Source organism: Leptidea sinapis, chromosome 8, assembly GCF_905404315.1.
Source record: "Leptidea sinapis chromosome 8, ilLepSina1.1, whole genome shotgun sequence".
Classification (NCBI taxonomy): domain Eukaryota; kingdom Metazoa; phylum Arthropoda; class Insecta; order Lepidoptera; family Pieridae; genus Leptidea; species Leptidea sinapis.
Window position 1 is genome coordinate 10,504,654 of NC_066272.1, and position 12,777 is coordinate 10,517,430.

The 12,777-nt window shown below is 39.1% G+C and overlaps 1 protein-coding gene across 2 annotated transcripts in view; it reads right to left on the minus strand.

Moving 5' to 3' along the window:
• LOC126965681 (autophagy-related protein 16-1) overlaps positions 1–12,777 on the minus strand; it is a 222,834-nt gene that overhangs the window by 195,749 nt on the left and 14,308 nt on the right. For both annotated transcript variants that reach the window (XM_050809408.1, XM_050809409.1), the window contains exons 7-9: positions 11,262–11,418; positions 10,215–10,320; positions 8,574–8,716 (exon numbers count right to left, since the gene is read on the minus strand). In XM_050809408.1, the coding sequence (XP_050665365.1) occupies positions 8,574–8,716; positions 10,215–10,320; positions 11,262–11,418 (406 nt within the window). The remainder of the gene's footprint in view (positions 1–8,573; positions 8,717–10,214; positions 10,321–11,261; positions 11,419–12,777) is intronic.

Here is a 12,777-nt window from a genome sequence, read left to right on the forward strand (position 1 = left end):
AACGAAAACACTTATAGCTAGCATCAGAAAACCACACGGTTTTGTAATATATACTAACAAAACTAAATCTAGGTACAGAACATTAGTGCCAGTTAAATATATTGTGTATATATATTTGTTTTAAGTAACTTAAAAAGTATCATTTCAGTGTTTTCTTAATATTACATTAACTAGGCGAGGAACTAGGTAAGCATTCGTGCGTTCGCCATATCCATTGACCGCGCTCGGAGTGCATAAACGGCCTCGAGTGACGGCCCGTGTGTCTACAGGATGTTGTACTTTATCCCAGTACTTAGAATGGAAAAAGTTTTCTTTTAAAATTGTTAGCAAGGGCACCACCGCCAGGCAGATATAATGCTACTGACCGCCTGTAAACTCACATACTTCGTCACTTATAGAATTAAATTTTTTGAATGCAAACTTCTACAAATCTAATGTCACTCATAGAATTAAATTAGATAGGTCAGAGTTTAATATCGCCCATAATGGAAGTTATCAAAATTTCAACAACATAGATGGAATCTGTTTGTTTGTGAAGTGAGTGAAAGTTCGTAGAAATCGAAAATATAACAAAGCCCCAAGTCAGCGATTCATACATGTCCAAACATGGATAAACCATGTTTATCAATACCATTTCATTGTTGAACCACATGACTGTGCGTATTATAATGCACAGCATTTGTCATGTTAGGCTGTCGTAAATGTTACGGTCGAAGCCGGAGGAGGTAGACCAACAGAGCTGACGCGTCTGGTAGTACTTTTAGTTTCAAACGTTTAGTTCAAAACGATCCTATTGTTGTGGTAAATGCCAACGTACTTTTCAATATAAACTAGCACACACTTTCTCCGGGAAGAAAAACGAGGCCTCGCATAATACAAGCGGACAATACTTTTAGTTACTCATTTGTTGCTATGGCATGACATACTAGCACTCGAGGCTAATCGTCACACGGAGCTCATATCGCTCTCTCGTTGAACATTATTGAAACGAATTTCAATTAAGGAAATTTCTGTGATATTTATCTATACTATTCTCGCTACTATTGACCCGATGGTAAGTGAGACGAGCCATCCGCTACTATTGACCCGATAGTAAGTGATACGAGCCGTCCGCTACTATTGACCCGATGGTAAGTGATAGGAAGCGTCCGCTACTATTGATCCAATGGTAAGTGATACGAGCCGTCCGCTACTATTGACCCGATGGTAAGTGATACGAGCCGTCCGCTACTATTGATCCGATGGTAAGTGATATGAGCCGTCCGCTACTATTGACCCGATGGTAAGTGATACGAGCCGTCCGCTACTATTGACCCGATGGTAAGTGATACGAGCCGTCTGCTACTATTGACCCGATGGTAAGTGATATGAGCCGTCCGCTACTATTGACCCGATGGTAAGTGATACGAGCCGTCCGCTACTATTGACCCGATGGTAAGTGATACGAGCCGTCCGCTACTATTGACCCGATGGTAAGTGATACGAGCCGTCCGTTACTATTGACCCGATGGTAAGTGATACGAGCCGTCCGCTACTATTGATCCGATGGTAAGTGATACGAGCCGTCCGCTACTATTGATCCGATGGTAAGTGATACGAGCCGTCCGCTACTATTGATCCGATGGTAAGTGATACGAGCCGTCCGCTATTATTGATCCGATGGTAAGTGATACGAGCCGCCCGCTACTATGCAACGCCCCTAAGAATTCTGGAAACCACAACATTATAAGCTGCTACGAGTTTACTTTCTTCAACTTGAAAAATAAGATAAATATCCCAGTTAGATCACTAATCAAATCATCAATCAATACTTACAACGATGTTGTTTAAATCCTAACGTGAATAGCGCTCTAACCAATGCTACTCGGAAAATAAAGGCTGATTATCTACGCAATTAAGTAAGACATGAAACATAAATATCGAACGTGTATTTATTCAGTTAAGAACATGATGAAGCCAGAAATAAGCACGAAAATAGGCAGCTTTTACTCTGTGATAATCCGCCATCTCACTGTGATCAGCGCAATTCTGATTGAAATTAACGTTCCAACATACAATGTAGGTAAAACAAGGCACCATGAATAACGCAACGCAGTAGCTGCGTAATGACAAACATTGATAGTCGCGAGCCTGAGAGCGAATCAACAAACTGTTAGCAGATTGTAAATCAGCCTCGACGGCGGCCCGCGACTGTGTACCAGTGCCGCTTCGCGATCACGACGCCCGATCCATTTCGCCTCATTATGATGTAGATTACTCGTGCTCGGGAATTGTGCAAATTGTGTGGGTACAGAATCGTCTACAGATCTTGCTCACGCAGACAAAATGACATTCAACAGAGTATATATATATATTTTATTTGGGTAGTATTCTAATTTCTAACACTGGATTCCAAATTAATGGAGCACCTATTAACTAACATAGATACGGCGCGACAATTTTACTTGAGTTAATTTCATAGTATATTTCATATGGTACATTGCTATGGGCAGTGAATTAAAACTATCCCGTAATGGGCAGGGCTTATAACAATTCCAAAAATAACAATAAACGTAGCTAGAATAAGATTAGATTGTATCGTATATATTATGTGTGATATTTTAGTTACAATTATTGTTATTTGTGGAATGTCCTCCCGTCCCCATTCTCTCGTCTCGCCCACTCACATAGCGCGTGCGACTCAAGCACATCTCACCTATAATCGTATGTATGCAAGTAGTTACAAACCTACCTTGGCTGACACCGGCTCTAAAAATAACAATAATCGTAACTAGGATTAGATTAATTAATTAGATTGTGTAAACACATGGGAAGCACCAGCAATCAAATAAAAAGAGAATCATGAAAATCGGTTCACCCACTGGAATTGTGAACCTCCCACTTTTTTCAAGTCGGTTTACCGCTGAGTTTCTTGCGCCCTTTCTTATCAGGTCTGAGGCATACTTTTTCGAATGGGTGGTTGTTTTTGATTTTCAATAAGTGATATCATATATTGAATAAACATATTTCAATTTAAAAGATCGAAAAGGGTTCTACTTTTAGCGATTCGATCCTTACCGGTTCAACCTGTGACGCTTTAAGTACATATTGTAATAATTAAGATAGTGATCATTTTCGCGAAAATGTATTAAACGCAACATTGATGCTAAGTTTATTGTAATAAATATTCATTTGTGCAAGAGTAAAGTGCACATTACGCAGAACCGCAGCGTTGTCTAGCTGCAGTAGACACTGCATTACGATGATCGTTTGCTTCAATTTGAACATTAATGCTCTCGTTAATAACAAAATGTTACGATCACGCGTATCAATGTCCACAGTGGGTGGCAGATGTTCATTTGTCACGGCTATTGAACCGCATTATCATCGACCAGCACATGACAGACACTTCCTTATTTGCAAAACGGGATTAAACAGGTATGGCACACGGCGCACCCGATCAATCACCCCTTCACATACAGATTGTATCTATTATTCGCTGAAATCAATTTGAGTATTGTTTCTCATTTCCGGGGTCACAATCCTGTTGGCATCATATCCATTAGGAACTGATAGTTTAAGTTGGAGGATTGTTTAATAGAAAACATGCAATGTTAGGTTACAAACGAGAAGGACCTAAATAATTTTGAACTAAGTATAACATTTTTTCATATAGCATTAAGTTGAAGGCGTTGCGGTCACATGCATCACGATCACCGTGCATTCTCTTTTGTTTTTGAGTTGTAGGGGGATGTTTAATTGTATCGTATAGTTCACAATCATTCATACTCAGGACGTCAGCACAGCCAGATTCATCCGAGTTTAATTACCTCACTCGCACAGAAAACAGCGTGAAGTACTCCGCCCCTCCACCAGAATATGACAGCGGTCCTTAAAGAGATTTTACCCCAGGCGGGGACCGGCTCTACCAGAGTCGGAGAATCCCTCCCGAGCATTCTGGCCCGCCGCCCACCACCACCTTGAGACGACGAAGCCGGCCTTGTGTTTCCTTCCAGAGTCGCAGATATTTCGACCTATCTGTACATCATATTTAACGTACCCCGGGTACAAAATTGAGGATATTTTTTGTCTCATGTATGTGTATGTGTTTACGTTAGGGAGGATATCTGCTGATGCCGTCTCGGCAATTTTGAGTGTAGGGACCTGTCTACTCTCTGGCTCCGTGTAGATTGCGAGGGCCGCGTCCGCATCTATGCGTGTGTCTACAGGTCCCATAGTGGCACCGCAGAAACGGATCATATCATGGGCTGCGTTCAAGCGGCAATTGACAACGCGCTTGCACAGATCCCAGAATCTGCTATATTTCTTGCATTACTCTAGATTCCAAATTACAATGGGGCCCCCAATTTGAAGGATTGGCGGACAGACTTAGTTCTGCAGCATACGCACTTAAAAAGATTAGACAATTAACTGACATAGATACGGCGCGACTACTATGCTTTAGATATTTACATAGTATTATGTCCTATGGTATATTGCTATGAGGCAACGCTGCCGATATTAATACAATATTTGTGCTGCAGAAGAGTGCTCTTCGCGCTATTTATAACCTAGGTCCTATAGAATCATTGAGAGCAAAATTCAAAGATATTATCATCTTGACTGTAGCTTTTTAATATATTCTTAATAATGTAATTTATGTTCATATGCACATAAGTGAATTTGCTAGAAACTGTCATAACCATAATGTTAACACCAGGAACAGATATAAACATATAATGCCTACTTACTTACTCGACTAAGTCGAGTAGGCAAGTCTTTTTTGTGGAATATGGACAATATCCCAGAAAATGTTCAAAACAAAAGTATAACGTTATTCAAAAGAATTGTTAAAAAACCTTTGTGTGGTAAATCATCATCCTTCATATCCTTCCAATCATGTGGTATTATATATCCTTCAAGCTTCATATTTTAATAAAAATACTTTTTAAAGTATTGAAGCGCATGTAATTATAAACTTAATTGTACATTAAACCTTTGTATAAAAGATACGTTTATATGTATATAATTACATAATTATAGTTTTAATTTTTTTAAAGGTATAAGTAAGACATTTCTATAACGTGTAGTAGATACGTACTTGCGTTAATGAAACAAAATATTAATGGCAAGCGAAATCAGTATTAAATTAAATTTACAATTATTTATATGGAACGGGGCAAATGAGTTATGGATGTGAGACCCAGTGTGTGAACGCCACAGTCACAGCTAAATGACAGCAAAGAAACGCGTCACCGACCTCGGAGGTCACAGTATGCTGTTAGCCTGAAGGTCTCCTGCTACTAACACTGTAGCCGGCAGCTGATTCCACAACCTGGCTGTCCGAGGCGACAAGTTTCAAACTCATTACGGATATTTCCCATCATGTATTCTTATATCTTGTACCTAGTAGGTATACCTTTTTAAGTAGGTACCTTTATAAGCAGTAGCTTATAAAGGGGAAATATTTGTATTTTTGTTTGTTTGTTATGAGTAACATGGGCTGTGCTTTGTTTTAAATAATGGAAATCCTGTTCGATAATGTTATAGTTATTTATGCAACTGTTGTGTAATATGGGGTATTAAAACACGAATGTGGGTTTATCATATATAGTAATACTATTATCAAATATATGACAATAGTATCACATGAGTGTAAACACCAAGCGTAGCTACCGTGTTGATTTGCAACACTTTGTTTATAAAAAGAATAATGCGTTACATATTTACTCTAACCTAGTTGAAGTGAGAGACTAATCCTTACTAATATTATAAATGTGAATGTAAGTCAGCTTGTTACGCTTTTACGCCGGAGGGTGGAGGGTTACCAGTGGGAGGCTCTTTTGCTCGGGAACCCGGGTATATTATGGGTTCCACAACGGCGCCTATTTCTGCCGTGAAGAGTAATGTGTAAACATTACTGTGTTTCGGTCTGAAGGGCGCCGTAGCTAGTAAAATTACTGGACAAGTGATACTCAACATCTTATGTCTCAAGATGACAAGCGCAATTGTAGTGCCGCTCAGAATTTTTGGGTTTATCAAGAATCCTGAGCAGCACTGCATTGTAATGGGTAGGGCGTATCAATTACCATCAGCTGAACGTCCTGCTCGTCTCATCCCTTATTTTTATTTAAAAAAAAGTACTGAACCGATTTTGATGAAATTTGGTACAGCGATAGACTAGAGCTTGGGAAAGGCTACATTTTATCCCGAAAAATCCATGGTTCCCGCGGGATATGTATAATTGAAATTCACGTCGATGAGCTATAACTATACGAATAGTAGGTTTACTTTGCCATAGCAATATTCCTCGAAATAAGATTCATATAATATGGAACCGGAACTGGAATAGGACCCGAGATAATCTTCAATTCCAAACATGTTTATTATTTTTAAAAAACCCTTTACATACGCGGACGAAGTCGCGTGCATCAGCTCGTATAATATAGTTTTAAAAAGTATCATTTAACTCTATGTTATGAAACAGTATATCCAATTCGCACTCGAGCAGATTTTCTAAATATCGTGACGAGATTATCCTGGCAGTGTTCGAGTCGTGTATAAAGCATCAATTTAAGATAATCTCTGTGTTAGGCGGATGTCTCGGACTCGGATATAACAACATAATAGACATCGGTCAGAACGGTGTTGTGTTGCTGCCGTGCTGCTTCGTCGCTTGCTTTTATTAACTCGCCTTTCATTATTTTGCTGATATTTTTTTATTTATTTATTACCACAGAGGATTTTCCGGCATGATAGAAAAATATTACTATCCTCTTCAATTAATATTAACTTATAAATACATAATTTAATAATATACCATAATAATGATAAAGTTATGTACAACAGGTCGAAAATAACAGTAATTATTGCAGCACACGTGAGTCGCACGGCACCGCAACGAATTGAATTTATGAGTGACCGTCTGTTTAGATATATATATATATTAATTAGTAAACAATAAAGCTCCGTAAAATCTTCTCGTCCCAAATAGACACTGCGGTCTAAAGACGAAGGTTTTCAACCAGTGTGTATTGCCAGTGATGACTTACGGTACACAGACGTGGTCACTAACTATGCGCTCAGAGGGCAATGGAGAGGGCTATGCTCGGAGTTTCCCTACGAGATCGAATCAGAAATGAGGATATCCGTAGGAGAACCAAAGTAACCGACATAGTCCAAACGATTGCGAAACTGAAGTGGCAGTGGGCAGGGCACATAGTTCGACGGACAGATGGCCGTTGGGGCAGTAAAGTCCTCGAATGGGGACCACGTACCGGAAGACGCACTGTTGGCAGACCACCCACAAGATGGACCGACGATCTGGTCAAGATCGCCGGAATACGTTGGATGAGGGCAGCGCAGGACCGATCGTCGTGGAAATTTTTGGGGGAGGCCTTTGTCCAGCAGTGGACGTTTTCCGGCTGATGATGATGATGAAACAATACTACTCAACAGTACAACGAACAGATATGTTCTCAATTGCGGATAGCACGACACGCTACGCACCAATCATGGCTTCGACAACGAAAGCGAACTCAAGACACTAAGTTATAATAAGAATAAGAATAGATATATTTCTGACGATAAACCATTTGTTGTAGGTAATGAGAACGCACTTTCGGCCCAGATTACAATTGAAATGCAGCTCTTACATTAAAAAAATATGGGATATACGTATAGTAACAACGAGGTGTCCCTCCAGGCGTTATACAATCTGATGTGACCGTGATAGCCAGTAGAGCGATTGAGTTATTTATTTATCGCAAGCATGTAGCAGGCTTACTTGTGTCGTTTTTTTTATTTATTTATTATTAGCAATCACCTTTACAATTTTACAATTCTTGAACAAACCATAAACTTATTTGAGTTTAACTCATACCGCGTACAAGGGTCGTAAAAATATACAATTGTAATATCAAAAAAAAAAACAACTTAAAACTACATACATATTTATATTAATTCCGTAAAAAACATTTTTTTAAGTGCTAAGAAATACGAAGAACATTAAAAACTAAAGAATTTACGAGTACCCTCAATGTTAATAATAAAAGTATAATACCGCATGTTTTTTTTATATAAGAGGGGGCAAACGGGCAAGAGACTAACTGGATGGGGAGAGGTGAGGCAATCGCCCATGGACATCCGCAACATCAGGTGACAAGAGATGAGTTGCGGGCCTTTAAGGTGGGGTATGCTCTTATCTTGAAGGTCCCTAAGTCGTATCGGTTCGTGAAAACCGCAGCCGGTAATTGATTCCACAAAATGGCTGTGCAAGACAAGAAATTTCTTGCAAAACGCGCGGTTATAGAATGCCAGACGTCAACGTGATGCGAGTGGTTTTTCCATTTTGACGTTATGTCCGGTGGTGGAATTCGGCCGCTGGAATCAACCCGAACAGCTCCTCTGAGCACTCCCCGTGATAAATGCGGAAGAATATGCAGAGAGAATCCACATGTCCGCCTCTTGCTATCATTTGGCGATCTGTATCTTTGCGTCCTTGTTGACGGTTTGAGTGATTTTTATTGCTTGTTATACAGAGTAATAATAGTAGTAACAGACGCAGTTGTAACAAACACACTGGAAACACTCACCCTCAGCCTCTGGTCGCCCACGGTCCACACCCGGCTCGCGAAGTCGTTGGAGGCTCCCACGAGGTACGCGCCGGTAGAGTCGAAGTCCACGGACATAACGCCCGCGTTCGACCCGACAAGCGTGCCGCGGCTCTCCGCCGTTACTGTCAACACAAATACAATCCTAAGTATCAGTGATCGAACGGCGGACAAATAAGAAAAACTCACATTCATTGATTTTAGTCCAAATACAAAAGCGTGATTTCAGGACAAATAAAAGAACTCACATTGATTGTTTTTAGTTCAAACACAAAAGCGTTATTTCAATATTTACTATTTAATGAATATAATTTTTATGATTTATTTTTTTTTGGGAAAATGACAACAAACGAGCCTACAGGTCATCTGAAGTTACGTGATCGCCACCACCACGCGCCATAATATTATTCTCTTTATTCGTAACTGATAGAACTACTTAAAACTTTTGCATAAGAAGCGCTCACGTGATGTAAGAGTAATTAATTATTCCTCAAGGCGAGGTAAGAAAGTACTCGCAAAACGCGAGGTCGTGGAATGCCAGACGTCAAAGTGATGGGGGCGGTATTTAGCATTTTGACGTAATGTCCGGTGGCTGCTGGTATCAACCCCAACAACTGCTGTGAGCACTCTCCGTGATAAAATCGGTAGAAAATGCAGGGATAACCCACATCTCTACGCAACGCTAAAGAAGCAAGATCTGAGATAACTTGACCTTCGATGATTCGAGCAGCTCTTCGTTGTATGCGGTCAACTGCGTTACTGTGGAGCGACCACCCAGAGATGAGAACAGTACTCCATGTGAGGCCGAATTTGCGCCTTATATAGTTTCAGGCTGTGCTTGTAATGCAGTATTGTCTCATCCTACCGACTACGGCAAGCTCTATAGACGCCAGTTTGGCCTTCTCTTTCAAGTGACCACGGAACTGAACGTCGCTCGTGAATTTATACAAAAGCAAAAAAAATGAAAAAACTCTTAGTTACAACATAGTAACAATCAAAGAAAATCTCTGAAATCTTGCTGAAACTCGTAGTTTTTTTTTCTTATGCCTTAAGTCTTTTGTAAGTCTACAAGAAAATTCAACAGTTCACATACATTAAACCATCAAAATACCCCTTTTTTAGAAGCGCCACTAGTCATTTAACCTACTAATTACTTCATAAGAACCTTTTCTGAATTGATATAGTTTGAAACTGAGGTATCGAAAAGCATTAATCTGGAGTATATTTTAAGGAGGCCTGCCTCCGACAGCTTGAATCCATTATCAATATTGTATTGTTACACGCGGCGATGGCGGTTTTTTTTTACGAAAATACGGGACGAGACGATCAGGACGGTCAGATGATGGTAATTGATACGCCCTGCCCATTACAAAGCAGTGCCGCTCAGGACTCTTGAAAAGCCCAAAAATTCTGAGCGGCACTACAATTGCGCTCGTCACCTTGAGACGTAAGATGTTAAGTCTCATTTGCCCAGTAATTTCACTAGGTACGGCGCCCTTCAGACCGAAACACAGTAATGTTTACACATTACTGCTTCACGGCAGAAATAGGCGCTGTTTTGGTACCCATAATCTAGCCGGCATCCTATGCAATGGAGCCTCCCACTGGCGGTGCGCTACTTACACTTAGACACGTTCCATAATTTAACCTTCCTGTCAGCTCCGCTCGTGGCCACTATCCTGTCGGTCGGGCTCCACTTTACTGCATTAACTTCGCCATCATGTGCATCCTATGTAACAAAATCACTTTACAATGAAAGAAGAAAGAATAAAATCATTGGCAAAAGAAACATGCAATGTTAGCACTTTGTACTTAATATTTGGCTTTACACATGTATCAAATATTACATTAAATTTGCCTTTTCGGTGCCTTTTTCTGCCGTAAAGCAGTAATGTGTAAACATTACTGTGTTCCGGTCTGAAGGGCGCCGTGGCTAGTTAAATTACTGGGCAAATGAGACTTAACATCTGATGTCTCAACGTGACGAGCGCAATTGTAGTGCCGCTCAGAATTTTTGGGTTTTTCAAGAATCCTGAGCGGCACTGCATTGTAATGGGTAGGACGTATCAATTACCATCAGCTGAACGTCCTGCTCGTCTAGTCCCTTTTTTTCATAAAAAAAATATCTTTATTGATACGACTAGCTGTGCCCGTTCCCGTTAAGATGAAACAAAATATATATTGGCTTGTCCATTAGTGTGATATTGAACACATTTGTTAGTGTTTGCTTGGTGTCGATACTCTCCAATAACAGTCCGCGTGTGACATTGTGGATGGAATGGAATTCCCTTAATATATATTTAAATTAAAACTATTTCAATCACCGATTACGTGCATACACCCGTTCAAACGCCGGCAACGGTCCTGTGACTCCTTCGGTGTTGGTAGAGAGCCCGGGCGGTGGTGATCACCTACTTATATTCAGGTGAAACAATGACTCATCTGTTCCTTATAAAAAAAAGTAACAATACAAATTTTCCTGCTATTTACCTTACCTGTCGCTTTGGTTAAGATAACGAGTCAGTGTGAAATTCGTATATTTCGTTGAAATAAACATTGTCTAGTAAAACTATTGATAGCTAATAAACATGTGACACGTAAAGTCCACCTTACTATATAGAACACCTACGTAGGCCACACATTTCAATTAATTACATGTATGTCACTTACAAATCTAAGCGCTACGGTAGTGGGCAGCGTGGTGCTATAGTACGGCATCGCATCAGATATCTTATCATCGGCACTCCCACCGGAGCCGATACTACTTCTACTACCACCCTCCCGTGCCGCCTCCTCCAACTCCTTCTTTACTTTATCACTCTTTTTCCTGCAAAACAAACCGGTTTAAGCTACAGGAGCTCACATTTTTACACAGAAAAGCTAGATAAGCATTATGTACAAAACTGCAACCGTGTCATTGCCCGGAAATGTGAAATATTTACGATGCGAGTTTGCTTAAGCCTTATTGCACGCCTCATAAGCGAAGCGTTAAGGTAGGTAGTGCTCTACTCTTGACATTTCAAAAAAAAATACTTTTCTCGAAACTGATTTTTTTTTTATTTATATCGCACTTACAGGCTATTATGAGTACACTTATATCAATTCAAATAATCTACGAGAAAAATAATATAAAAATAATGACATTAAAAATAATCTTTTCTGGACGTCCTTGTCCAACAACAACCAAAACATTGTAGATTTAACAAATGAAAACTCTTTTACTAATAAGATGTATATTATAATTAATTCTTAATTTTCTTTATTCTCCTAATTCATATCAAATCATAAGGTTTATAACAAAAAGTAAAAAGTACTTTAATAATCATTTCCTAGGACAAACATTTCGTCAAAATTAAGTAAAAAAATCAAGAGTTGCTGCAAAAATTACAAAAATATAATAAGGAATTAACTGAGTCTCATAAAATGTATAAAATTGATACCTAAATATTAACATTAAACAAATAATTCATCTCAGGAGCAAATACCAGAACATATTAAGCAGGCCGATTGCTTATTTCAATTAGAAAACTAAAATATGGAACGCTTTGAATCTTTTATAAACATTAATAATATGTACAACTGCTCCAGCATAACTAATTTACATTCAGTAGAAAAAGTTCAATACCCAAGTACATCTCCTATAAAAATTAGTCAAAGCATGGGTACAAGTGTATCAGTAAGTTTATAAAAGTTTCGGACAAAATTGGCGAAGGGTTGGATCTTTATTAAATATATGTAAGCCCGATATAACTTTCAAGACCAGAATGTTCCATTTATATGAAATTTTAGTATGTTAAAGAGATATACCAAAAACCTTCAAATCAATTAACTTAAAAAACCAAGGGACTTATGGTGCCATTCGACTTATATTGAAAAAACATACTTGACATTATAGTAAATGAATTAGTAAAAAGGGATTGTGAGGTTTTATGAAACCACGGTAAGAATGGAACTTTTTGTCAAATCAATTAAAAAATTTTGGAATAATATTCCATTAAAGGTATAAAAATCGCTTTATCAATCTTAATTTTATACTTGGAAAATTGGAATGATAATGGGAAATAATAAAATGAGTAATAGTCTATACACTACACGGTCAGCTGCTGCGAACTATAGGCGCCGCCCGACCGTCACGCGACATGCAACACACAGACGAAAAAGTTTGAGACGATGTAATAAAAGTTTC